The sequence below is a fragment of the Syngnathus acus genome, chromosome 20 (assembly GCF_901709675.1).
Source record: "Syngnathus acus chromosome 20, fSynAcu1.2, whole genome shotgun sequence".
In the NCBI taxonomy this organism is placed as follows: domain Eukaryota; kingdom Metazoa; phylum Chordata; class Actinopteri; order Syngnathiformes; family Syngnathidae; genus Syngnathus; species Syngnathus acus.
Genome location: NC_051104.1, coordinates 7,645,397 through 7,658,490, shown reverse-complemented (window position 1 = coordinate 7,658,490; position 13,094 = coordinate 7,645,397). Strand labels below are relative to the sequence as shown.

Here is a 13,094-nt window from a genome sequence, read left to right as displayed (position 1 = left end):
AATGTTTCCAAGGAAAAATCAACCATGATTTGCAGTGAAATCCATTTTTTTGGGTTCCTTTTTTATTTGCTTTCAAATGATATTTACACTCCCAAAATATAAAATGGACTGAACCACAGGCTATTTCAGCAGCACCGTCCTCCAAATAAAGCCCCTCAGTGTCAATATTTGTGTTCAACATGATGCATGTTGCGGCTAAAGGGATGTTCTGGTCCAAACAAGTGAAGAATAAGGCCTTATCCGCTCAACACGCCAGCAAGAAAGTGTGCAAAAAGTTTGTTTTTCTATTGGTCTTAATTGAGCATGTTACTGTGGAGTCTTTTGGACAATATATTTGAATGGAAATCTTCTCATAGCAATACTAAGAATCTCAATACCTTATGTGCCTAGCCAATCATCAAACACAAAATATACCTCTGGTAAGCTGCTGTTTACATTTGTGATCATGTTTAGACTGTTGTGTAAATAGTTGTACATTCCGTTTATTTATTGCACTTTTTTTTTTTTTTTTTAAAGTAAAAAAAATAAAATAAAGGACACCTTACGAGAGACACACGGAGAAACAAGAATTTACTTTGACATTTCTTTTATTATGAAATTTTATGTTACAACTTGCCATGGCTAGTTTTGTACAAATCCATGGGCAGTGCACAAGCCATGACTGCATAACACACAAAAAAGGAGTTCCTTCAGACCATGTGCTTTCCATAAAGATTTACTGGCAAAATCTGCTTTATGTGTGTTACCTGCTTTTACATTGTCACATGAAGTGGTGTCAAGGAGCAACATGTGCGCCACATCTCATTCTCACACACACACACACAGTTTCTCAAACGGTTTCAGCATGTGGAGCTAAAAGAGTGCTTTTATTTATCGATGGAGTATTCAATGTTTTTAGGAACTAATTCAGTGCTTTGACCCCACTGGGCCACAGAAAACACTTCCTTTGACAAGTACAAAAACAATAAGGCTATTTTAAAACCACACCGTTAGTGGCTCGTCATTCTATGCAGGTCCATAAAGCCTTCTAGTACCATTCGGGTTCAACAGGAGGAGCAGAAACTAGATTCTGGTTTAAAAAAATGGATCTTATGGGGCACCATGGAGGAGCTGACTTGTAGTTACGTCTTTATGTCAGACTCCTGTGAGGAGCTCCCGAGCTCACTGAGCTTTGTCCCTGAGAGTTAAGTCACAAAAGCACTGGTGTGGCTCAGAGGTAACACTCAACATCAAATAATGGCTTGCACTTGAATAACTGATCCCAAGTACTAAAAAAAAAAAAAAAAAAAACGAAGGAAACGTGGCAATGTCAGGAAATAAGAAACTTCCAAAAGTGGCTTCAAAGACCCAAGAATGAGAACTACATTCACGTACCTAACCACCCAGAATTGTTGTGTCAACACAGGAAAAGGAGAGGAAGGTTTGGCCGGTGCAGGACACAGCTTGCTGCTGCTGCCGCCGCCGCCGCAAATGCTGCTCCGAGGGACGGGCGCCGACACTTACAGCTCATCCCTCACCTGCTTCTTCACAAAGTCGTGCAGCTTTTCCAGGTCCCGCGGGCCGTTGTACTCGGCGCCCTGCATCCCGGCGCTGAACATTATCAAGGTGGGGTAACCTTGCACCTGAGGAGGGGCCGTGGCAACAAACGGGAAATCAAAACCTTGCGGTGGGAATTTGTGCGCTTCCTCGGTAAAGATGAACCGCTCCGTTAAGAAAGGCAAACAAACCCTGATAGCCATTGCAGCAGTTTAGAGCCGCATTCAAGATACACCTTATCACGTCTTAAAAATGTGACACTTGAATTGCTTCATCCGTACTTACAGAGTACTTATTGCAGAGCGTGCGCTCCACCGTGCAATCCACCTTGGCAATCTTGACGTTGGTCTGAGCAGGAAAGTCCTGAGTGGAAAGATCCTCCCACACTGGAGCCAGATGTTTACAGTGGCCGCACCTGCACAAGACCAACGTCGGATGAAACCACGGGCGGGGCGTGCGCAAACTGAACACGTGGCGTTCTTTATCTGCCTGCCTGCCCCTTTGAGCATCAAATATCCTACCATGGAGCAAAGAATTTGACAAAAGTCAATCCTTTGGCGATGGTCTCGTCAAAGTTGTCTTCTGTCAGCTTGAGGACGTTGGACTGCAAACAAAGCAAATAGAAATGAGATATTGGCCTGTGCCTCATGTATGGGATATTAGAGCAAAAGCTAATTTTGCACTCAATTTCCAGTCGAAACATTTTCTTCCCATCAAGATGCTCCTCAGACTCACCTCCTCCTCGGCCACTTCTTCCTTGACTTCTACCTCCTCCTTGACTTCTTCTTTGACCTCTTTTGTCTCCTCTACGTCTCTTTTTTCTTCATCATTCTCAGGCTCCTCCTTGTCTTCATCAGCTTCTTCGAGTTTGGCCTTTGCAGCGATCACCATCTCGTCCACAAAGCTTTTGAGGGTGTCATAGTCTCTCTTCCCCTTGAAAGGTGTGATCTCAATCTGCAGTGGGAAGCACACGTCAGCCATAAGCTTCAAATTGAAAAAACCTTCTGTGGTGAGTTGGAAACCTACCTTCTTACCTCCCTTGAAGAAGAGCAGTGTGGGATATCCCCGCACTTTGAACGCTATACACATATCATGGTGTTGTGTGCAGTCCAGCTGAAGAACAAGCCGAGAACATTTGCATTACAATTCCCGCTAACAAAATAACTCAAAACAATTGTGAAGAAAATCACGACGCTTTTCTATAATGGCCCACCTTTCCGATTTTGACCTCCTCAGAATGCTCAAAGGTGGAGGCCATCTGTTCCCAGGTAGGAGCCAAGGCTTTGCAGTGGCCACACCATGGAGCGTAGAACTCGACAAAATGAAAACCTAAAAGAAAAGAAAAAAGAACCGATCATCAGGCAACCCGAAATAACTGTCGCGTGAATATCATCAATTCTTTTCTATATTGAGGTTCGAGCTGCTTGATTGACACACGCCTTCATGTAATCATGACACAATATTTACTGCGCTGCCAACATGTGAAGGGAGGAGCAATAAACACAGGCTTAAAAATGCCTATGTCATATCCTGCTCTCTGGGCTCATTTATTTTCGCTCGAGAACCCAAACAGTAGAGACTTCATGGAGGCGTATTGACTTGTGCACTAAAACGTCAGTTAAGGCAATTAAGGCAAGGATCCAGATTGACCGCTTTGGCTGGTTGGAACTTGAACAGCAAGTTTTACAATTCATTTCACCTGCTGACAGAAAAGTTGTCCTCACCTTTCGAAACATGATCCTTAAAGTTGGAGGTGGCAAGTTCGTACATGCCATCTTTGGGCTCTGGGGGAACTCCAGGTTGCCCCTGTGCAGTTTCTACTTCCTGGAGGAAGCAGGAGAAGAGAGAGGCATCCATGAAGAGCCCCATTTGAACACAACCACTTGACATGATGTGGCATCACTTACAGCAGGGTCCATCTCGAGCGTACTCAACATCCACTCCTCGAGAAGCTCTAGAGTTCTCGGTCCTTGGTACTTGATAGGTTTCTGTTCGGGCTTGTACAAGACCAGTCTAGGAAGAACCCAAACATGCTAGATGTCAACATTTTAAAATGCAGTGAAATCAATCATTCAATAAGACTAAAGGTACGTCAAATTGAAGGTTATTCAATTTGGAGGTTCTATTCAATGCTGAATATCAAATCCAAATAAAGAATACAACATCCAAGGATGAAGTTGATCCCAGGAATTTTACTTCAAGAACTCCATGTGAATTCAACAGGAGATATGGAGAGCAATACGTACGAGGGATAGCCTCTTATGTTGTGGTCTTTGGAGCAAAACTTGGTGTCCTGGACACAGTTGACTTTTACCACGTAGGCCGGAGTGTCATCCATGTTGTTGTACTTATCTGCCAATTCATTCCACGTTGGCTGCAGGTTCTTACAATGGCCACACCTGCACATAACAAAATGTACACAGTTATTACTGGTGTGCTCTGGGGATATATTTGAATTCCGTTTTCATTTTGCTGACAAAAACTTTATTTCATTCAAAGTTCTCATTTTTTCCTTATATTTGGTTTTATATTGCTTAATTATTGGAATATGACTTTCCCCCCAATACTCTGAGCCTAATAATTGCAGATGAATGGGTGATGGCAACCAAGACGTAGTCTGCTTGTGCCACGTCAGCTCAGTGAGCAAGACTCACAACATTAAGCTACGTCATTTACGTACCCTAAAACCCCCCCCAACTCTTCAGCTATTGACTCAAACGAGGAATGCAATGGTTTCTGGCAAACTAAACGAGCTTCAAAGCGTCAAATTGTGCTAAATGTGCTACTAGCTTGAAGCTCAAACTGAGCAACAAAAGCCAAGCGCCTATGCTAACGAGCATGCTAACTGTTAAATGTCAGTGCGTAGCTTTCGCAAGGCATCGCGTATGAGAAGAAGCGAGACAGACGGTCAACTTACCATGGGGCGTAAAACATGACAAAGTGCGGTGCGGTTGGAACTGCCTCGTTGAACATTTCCACCGTGTACGTGTGCTTGGCGTGCTCCACTGCTGGATCGCTTGTATCGTTTTCATCGCAAAATACAGAAGAAAACAAGAAGGAATAAATACAAACTAGGAGAAATGGAGTGCAATTCATTGCGGATGCCATGATGAGTGTGCGCCCGCCCGCTCGGTCGCTCGCTCGGTCGCTGCGGCTTCGCCGGTTGCAATGGAGCAAGCGCGTTCACGCTGCGCTTTCCAAATCGGATTCAAAGTATGCAGATGTGCACGCGCGCCTATGAAGGTTCTCCATCCACGCAATTTGTGCAAGCCTGGAGGCGTTTGCTCTGCTTTTCCTGCTCGTCTGGTTACAAGTAACTGGGTGGATGGATCACGTTACGCCAAGATGAATGTGACCAACCATCCAAAGCCTTCGCAAAAATAGGAACGTTTTGGTAAACATTCATTTGGAGGGCTTCTGATTAAAGTACACAGAAGGACTCCATTTATCTGGAGTGTTATGACTGATTCCCATTTGATCATATTTCTGCCCCGATGGAGTCAACTGTGCAGATGTGAAGCATAAGCTGACGTTTGTTTGAGTTCCTGCATCTTGGACTGGATTTGACACGGGCTGATTGATGTCTCCCACGTCCTGCCACTTTCTCCTTTTGCAATAGTTTCTCAAGTCAAACACATTCCTGTTAATTGATGGTGAAAAATGAGAGCTATCTCCAAAAGTGGTCTGCTTCTTGCAGCTGGACTCTATTGTTTCCATGGCGATCCCATGAGCACACATCTCAACGTGTCATTAAGTGTCTAAATTGCTACTGACACTTTTCACATTTGTGTGAAGTGGAGGCCACATACTTGTGGCTGTCTCTTGGTTACACATTGTTGATGGGACGCCACCTTGCCAGGCCTGCTGCTGCCGCCGCCGCCATACTTTAATAAGAGGAGGGAAGATGAATGGAGCATGGGGGCTGGATGACAGTCTGATGATTTTCCAGATTGTGTGCAGTCAGTGGACATTTTGTATGAACTGGCAGGTGGCAAACTGTGAAAACTAACAAGGGAAGTACATGACTTGCGATATTTTATTGCATTATCGTATCAACCTCTCGAATGGCTGCGGCAGCAACACTTTCTTGTGCAGTATATTGTCTTCTTGATAAGAGGAAGGAATAAAGAGATCACCATGATCGATGAATGAACCCAAAGCGTGAGAAAGGCACAGTGTCCATTGGGTTTGTGTGTCAAAACAGCGGGGAATCACTCTGTACTTTCAATTCTTTCCAATAAAGCTCTCAGCATCCTCCTCCCATGACTGCGCTCCAAAGCCAGATGATTTTCCATTCGGTCCACATGACAATATCATATCCGGGACACAGGATATGATGATATGACCAACAGAGGGGAACCAATGTCCTTTTCAGATGAGTCACTAGAGCAGTAGACACCTGCGCTAGCAATGGGAAAGGCTTCTCCCACATCATTGCACTCAAAACATGAAAGGATGGAAACTGGAATGAAGAAAGAAAAGAAAAAATGTGGAGGTGGTGTAAGGTGTGAGATAGAATGACACAAAGTGCCAGCGTGGGTGTCAATGGGATTTTGGAGAGGGAGGAAAGAAAAGCAGAAGGGAAGGATGTGTTCAAAGTTGGTCAGAGTGGATGTGGGCTCAAATGGGTTGACGGCAATTGGTGCCAATGCTCCACATCCGCAAAGACAAATAAAGCGACGTGGTTTGACAGAGTGACAGGGACAGCATTGGAGATTGCCTTTGACACCAAAAGCTGAATTCTGCCACTTATCAAGGTTCTTTCAACTGAAAATGCACTGAAACAAGAAATACAGTCATTGCTGTTATTCGTGATTGGAATCAAGTTGTCTGCAATTCTAAATCTGCTGACTTGGGTGGTCTACGTACCCCAAAAGAACAAAAAAAGCCCAGAATGTAAGAAGACATAAAAACATGTCACCTGAATGTGAGCCATTCATTATAAGGTTCATTTGAAAAGGCCCACTGACTTCCTGCTGGGGAAGTCATCAGGATATACCTGCCAAACTAGGACAGGAATGAAGTCGGGCAAACAGAGACAGACACATGTTCACTTGCTGGCTTATCAAACAAAGTCACACTGAATCATTGAATTGGATTTATAGTCAGCTCGCATTTGGTTGTCATGATCTCAAGAAAAAATGTCATACCGTTTTATTTTTTTGTCTTGATATAGTACAAGGCCTACACGCTTCAAACTATGAGGCAAAAGTAACCCAAATTGGGTAAGGTAGCTCATCCAAAAAGTACTGATGCATAACTCCACGTTTTGATATGCTTGTAAGACTTGCAAAGAAAGTATTCCTGCTTGCGTCAATGTTTGTTCATACGATGCTGTCACTGTCACGACTCGTCCCCGATCGTGTCCATATTGTCATAGTTTCTGTCGGTGTGCTCGCCCCTCCCTTCCTGTGTCTACTCTCAATCACAGTCACCTGCCTCTCGTTACCTGGCGTGTATTTAAGTCCTGTCTGCGGGTCACGCCCTTTGCCGGTTATTTCGGTCATTTTCTGTTTGCCATCCCTGTCGGTCAGTCTGTCTGTCTGTCTGTCTGTCGGTCAGTCTGTCTGTCTGTCTGTCTGTCGGTCGGTCGGTCTGCTAAGTGATGTTAGTTTGCCGGTTGTGTTGGTCTTGTTCCTGGTCTCATCCTCCCATCCAACTACCTTTTCCCTCAAGCCTGCTCCATTCCGATCGTGACCGTCACCAGCTGATTGGTGCTTCTGCTCACTCTCATGGAAAATGCTTAAAGGTGCCCAGATTTGCTTCAGGTCTGGCCCGCGTTGCAGTCGAGAGGTGGCGGAATTACAAAACAGATGTTTGCTCTTTTTCTGAGACGCATTTCTTAACCCCCCCAAATGACATTGGCTTGAAGACACACAAGTGAACAACGCAATGCTTCTGTTTAATGTCTAATTTTGTGTGTGTGCATGTTTCATGAACGTGAGTTTATATCTCCAACAGGTGTCTCCATTCTAAAGCAAGTGACCAATAAAACCACCGGAAGGATCACATGCAAAAAAGCCGATGTCAGATCTGATTGGTAGGAAGTCTTACAGCGAGTGTGCGGGTGACTGAGTGCAGTGTGCACCTCGGACGGAGCATGTGCAGAAGCAGTCAGAGAGCGAGCCAAGGTGTGTCCACACAAGCCATTAAGCCGTGTAATGACTTTGACTTGGCGGCAGGTGCTGGGAAGCTGCTACCTTTTTTTTACATATCAAGTATACAGCAACAGCAATGTCAATTTCGACTCAGCAGGGGTGTCAAATTCATTTTTGTCGCAGTTTCCCTCGGAGGGCCATAATGACAACTGTTCAAATAGTTTCAAAAGATAAATGGTTAGCAATACCTCTATTTTTAAAAAGTGACGACAATTTGTGACTTTAGTCATGGCATAAAGTCGGTGCAGAATTTGTCTTGGCGGGCCACATCAAATGATGTGGTGGGCTGTATCTGGCCCCCGGGCCTTGAGTTTGACACCGTTTCTTGAAAGTGAGCTTGGGCAAAAATAAAAAGTGGGAGGCACATTTCATTTGAGGTCCATTTCTTGGCAATTATTGCTTTTATATGCCACCCAGGCTAAGATGAGACTGTCCAGTACGCCTGGCGAGTTCCCCTGGAAAAATATCAATCCCTTAATTAGTTTTACTGCAGCTTGGAGAGCACCACTTTTCCCATTTAGGGGTGAACATTCGCTTTAGCCCAAGAATTCATTTCAGCACCTGCATTAGCATCCACCTAGGAAGCATCAAGGCCCCCTGGGGTGGTGTTGTGCAGAGTTATTAACTTGGAAGCACGGTGCTTTTGTTCGCTGGCATTTTCAGTTTGGACACGCTGTAATTGAGGAACACAGGGGCCCATCTTGTAGCACAATAGAAAGAAGAAGAAAAAAAAGGCTGGGAATTCTCAAAAGTCACCAGGAAAGCCAGAGTGAATGAATAGCCCAAGTCCCATTGTTCCAGCAAAACACGCTTAAATTGTTTGACGAAGACCTGCTTTTTCTCATCCCTGGACCCGAGTGAAAGGTGTTCCGGCCGCAGAGAAATCAGACGACGGGAGTAGGGGGCTTGTGCCGATTTTATTTCTTTCTTCGAATTCAAATTTCACCGTGCTGGCATTTTATTAGCGTTCTATAATTGCAGCCGTAAAGACGAAGGAATGGTTACTTTCACCTCAACGTAGATGGCATGGTCGGGATCTTGGGAACATTTTTATTTGGTGGGTTCTAATTGGACAGAATGATGAGGTTTGCTGATGTTTCTGAAAGTTCAACAGCTACTCGATGCGTGTTAATATTTGGTTGTCATGAATAAAGTACTGGAATACATTTCTCAATCTGACAACATCCTGCTGAGTCCTGATGAGTGTTGAGCATTCTCACGTCAGGCTTGAAAAGAGGCCCTGCCCTGCCCTGGTCTCCGACTTTTCACAGGCTCTGTTTTTCTTTCTTTGCAGCCAAACCAAAAAATAAACAAGGGCAGATGAAAAGGCGCCTCGCTGGCAGAGGCTGACCATGTTTCCGTCTTGTCGCTCCTTATTAGCCGATGATGAGCTGTCTCCATGTTGGACAGCTGCGCCGTGTCACTAACACGAGAAGGTGCACACGTGAACTCATGCACGTTAAATATGGTCAAGGCAAATTGGTGCTGGCCCGGCCGGCCCTTTTCCTTTCCTGCAAACATCTGCTGGCTCTGATTGATGACATGGCGACCACCACGTTCTGCTTTGGCACTCGCCATCTCGACTCTTACTTTGACACCGGTGAATGCGAGCAGAGGAAATGAAGTGTGCCCTTGCATGAGAGCTTAAGGAGATGAAGTCGCTGGGAACCAAATGGAAAGAAAAAAAGGTACCTGAGACATTTTTTTCCTCTCAAAATCTCCTGTGACAAAAACCTTCTAAAGACCACTTCCAGAATCAAGTAGTACAACAGGTATGAAAAGTGTAAGCACCCCTGGTCAAACGCACCGCCCTTTCAATAAACACATTAATAGTGTAATTCCGCCCTCTAGTGGCGAGAGTGCTAATTATTGACAAACTCATGCACTTCGATTTATAAAATTGTAAATGAACAAAATGATTCAATAAGAATGTAAAATGTCAGCTTTTAGGCATTTTGTTTTATTTCTTGAATGTTGTTTCATTTGACATTGACAATGACTGAAAAGTACACATGTAATCCTTCTCATGTGCACATGGAAACATTAGACCTAGAAGGAAATTGGAAGCAGATGAACAACATGTGTCACATGATGATGTTCTTGGGTGAAAGCAGCAGTACAAATAGTGTGGATATGTGCCATTGTTTTTGATGTGGCCAAGCAGCTGTTACTGATCATTCAAGCAGACAGTGGCTTTACTTGAAGACAAAGGTCAAACGTTCCAAACACGGGCGCGCTGGTGATTTATTCTGGAAACCAAAGTTCTGTTTGCACTTACTTCTTGAACACTTGACCTGTGCTTTACACACACCTGCTAGGCATATTGATGATATTGATGATGCTTTCCTTTATAAAAACGATACATCACTGTTTTCCAGGCAGGGAATCTTAGAACCTGGCAAAATGTTTCAAAGTGACATATTGCCGACATTTTCCTCATTGTGCTTTTTCTGTTGCTATGTTTACGTACAATATGAATCACACTTTGAAGATGAATTTTGGGGGAAAAGCAGCACATGAGCTAATTCTTGTAGCTTTTCTAACCACACACTTGTATCCATACTGGCACACAATGACTAAACATCTGCCAGCAACTGATCCAGCTCCTTCTTCTCACTGTACCGAGTGCTGACCTGTCTGACAGCCTCGGCATGCTCTTGGCTCACCTCTTCCTTCAGTCGCTGCTGCTCTTTTACAAAGTCTGCCCACTCATCTTTCAGACGCCCTATGTTTTCCTGCAGCTGACCGCTCTGGAAGGAAATGTGCATCAACAAAATGATCAAAGGATATCAAAATGATGTTTTAGGATGTTCCTTGCAAAGTAAGCAGTGTGCTCGTGTTGCCATATTTCTATACCTGGTGCGTTTCTAGCTCCCTCTGCTGGACTCTTTCGGCCATGTGATTAGCAGCATTCACTGTGACAAGCAAGCAAAAGTGGTCATCAAAATGTGACATTATATTTGCAATTCAAACTGAATCCATGTGGAAATTCCTTCTTCAAGCTAGTTTTGATCTTTGCGCCAGCAGAACTGTGGGGGCCAATACTTACGTCGAGCAATGATATTGGAGAGCCGCTGCTTCACACCTTCCAAATCTGAGGGTAGCACTTCCTCATTTGCTTCTTGCACCACTTTACTCATGCGCTCCAGTAGTCGGCTCTCCCTGTGAGCCCTTTTTTCCTGGGAAAGTGGGAATAATATGAAAAGCTTTGGCACAAAAGGACGATTGAGCAACAATGTATAGGGTGCTTCATAAAAGGTTCATTCCATTTGGCGTCGGCCACATACTGTGTGTAAGTGTTATGGCAATTATCATGAATCAAACCAAATCAAGCATAATGTGTTTGTGTCATCTACCTCAAATTCTCTGACAAAGTAACGGATCTCTGCATTAATAACAGGCCTGTGGTCAAGCAGCCGAGACTGGATATCACCAACATCTGCAGATGCAACAAAGAAAACATTTACATATAATATGTACAATCAAGCCACAATTAAAAACAGCACGAAGAATACATTGCATAAAGTTTTTTTAATGAAGCCATCATACACATTAAAATGTACATAAAAAGAGCCAAAACAGATCTTACAAAATGGAGCTGGGGTCCAACAACTAAATTAATTCTACCCCATTCCAAATTCATATACTATAAAAATTATAATACCATTTTTTAAAAATAATACATACGCATTAAGCACGACTTAAGCACTCACCTTTAATAATTTTGTCCATTTTTACAGATAAACAGATGCTCTCCTGGGGTGAAGTCTCATTTTGATTTCCTCTAGCTAGCTCGACGTGCTACCTTCAAAGTGCTTCCAACACAAGCAAGATGATTAGCTGGAAGCTACGAGCAAACTGGAGCGTAATTGTAACAAACGTAATGTATGCGTATGCCTGAATGTGTCATGTATATTCAATTTTGCATCGTCTAACAAATCTCTGAAGGTTTCTGGTTGATTGCAGTCATGGGAATAGAAGTCAGCTGACTGTGGTAAACAAAACATACTACTACTTCCGAGTTCAACAATGTGGATCGAACCAAGTCACGGAGACAGGGGTGCGCTATTCCGTTAGACTTGGTGCATTCCTGTTTTACGAACTCATGATACATACGTTTTAGTGTCGCTTACAGATCATTAGAGTCAAGCTATAATACTTTTGGAAAGATGTATTTGCTTATTTATTCAGTTGTGCATGTCAATGTAGTAATGAGGTGGGAAAAAAAAATGAAGGTGGGCTATCTGTCCAGCAGATGTCAGTCTTGCTCTGTGGAGAAAACACAAACGCATTTTTCCATTTATATTTACATTGTATATTTCTTTTTTAAATATTCACATGCATTCACATACTTGACGGTGAATTTGTCAATATATGTATACTTTTCATGTTGTCTTTAGACATTTACTTTATGATAGGCCTAGTAATATAACTCGTCTCATTAAAACCCATCCAATCTTTTTACAAGAAGAATGACAGTGGTGAACGATAGAAAAAGCAATGTTTTTTCTCTTAACTTCTTGACCATAATTTGGTCCTAAATTCTCCCTTGGCTATTGCATTAGAAATGTATGTAAAATTGTAAATATATGTGCATAAATGAATTTATAAAGAGAGTAGTAGTGGCAAAACAAAATCAGCAACATACAGAGTGACAAGAGGCATTGTTTGGGCCAAAGAGTTTATACCTTGCTCATCTCAAAATGTATTAAACTGTCACATTCAGTCAAGGAAAAAATCACTAAGGCACCACAAGTGCCCTACTGTCCACATTGTTTACTCGGAGAGTTGTTTACATGGACCATTAGTTTTGATTTGGGTCTATTAAAGAGATTAAATGATTGACCATTGCCAAAGGATAAAAGCAAACAAGGCTTTCAGTGCAGCCCACTGTTGGGAGTTGAAGAAGCACCAAAAATAAATAGACTATGTCAGGACCAGCTCACATTCAATGTGAAACCAATGTGCATCTTGTTGCCTTGTTTATTCATAAATCTGGAGGGGGCAATTAAAAATATTAAAAGGGGGAATTGAAAAGATAGGCTTTTTAAATGCGGTATTCATTTCCAAAGCTCATTTGCAGTTTGGATTCAAATAATTTGACACAAATGTCTGTGTTGTTGCATTTTTAAATACGTACAAAAAGGTGGTTCACATTATTCAGCATAAATAAAAGTGAATAAATAAACATTTAAAAGGAATTTGCAAGTTTTATTTTTAACACTATCACTTTGAATTGTGTATTTTCAAAGCGAGCTGGAACAATTCTGCCCCCCCCCCCCCCCCCCCCATTCAGTCAAATTGCAACAGTTAGCATCAACATAACAAGCAAATACTATATGTCCCTCTGCATCATAATTTGCAAGGAATGTTCTACAAATGCGCTGCTACATCCTGCGA

General features: G+C 42.9%; 2 protein-coding genes across 3 annotated transcripts; both read right to left on the bottom strand.

The window, feature by feature from the left end:
* Positions 1 to 569: 569 nt before the first annotated feature.
* Positions 570 to 4,870, bottom strand: txndc5 (thioredoxin domain containing 5). 2 transcript variants are annotated; one of them, XM_037279411.1, is made up of 10 exons: positions 4,454 to 4,870; positions 3,783 to 3,935; positions 3,444 to 3,549; positions 3,261 to 3,360; positions 2,750 to 2,865; positions 2,563 to 2,649; positions 2,268 to 2,490; positions 2,058 to 2,142; positions 1,822 to 1,951; positions 570 to 1,622 (listed from the first exon to the last, which is right to left on the bottom strand). In XM_037279411.1, the coding sequence occupies exons 1-10, from the start codon at positions 4,642 to 4,644 to the stop codon at positions 1,500 to 1,502; spliced, it is 1,314 nt and encodes a 437-aa protein (XP_037135306.1). In that variant the 5' UTR covers positions 4,645 to 4,870; the 3' UTR covers positions 570 to 1,499. The 2 variants fall into 2 exon arrangements, with proteins under 2 accessions (XP_037135306.1, XP_037135307.1); XM_037279412.1 differs by having other exon boundaries at positions 2,058 to 2,143; positions 2,272 to 2,490.
* Positions 4,871 to 9,633: 4,763 nt separating this feature from the next.
* Positions 9,634 to 11,709, bottom strand: bloc1s5 (biogenesis of lysosomal organelles complex-1, subunit 5, muted). Its single transcript, XM_037279933.1, has 5 exons — positions 11,408 to 11,709; positions 11,051 to 11,133; positions 10,744 to 10,873; positions 10,551 to 10,609; positions 9,634 to 10,444 (listed from the first exon to the last, which is right to left on the bottom strand). The coding sequence occupies exons 1-5, from the start codon at positions 11,424 to 11,426 to the stop codon at positions 10,271 to 10,273; spliced, it is 465 nt and encodes a 154-aa protein (XP_037135828.1). The 5' UTR covers positions 11,427 to 11,709; the 3' UTR covers positions 9,634 to 10,270.
* Between the last annotated feature and the right edge of the window lie 1,385 nt (positions 11,710 to 13,094).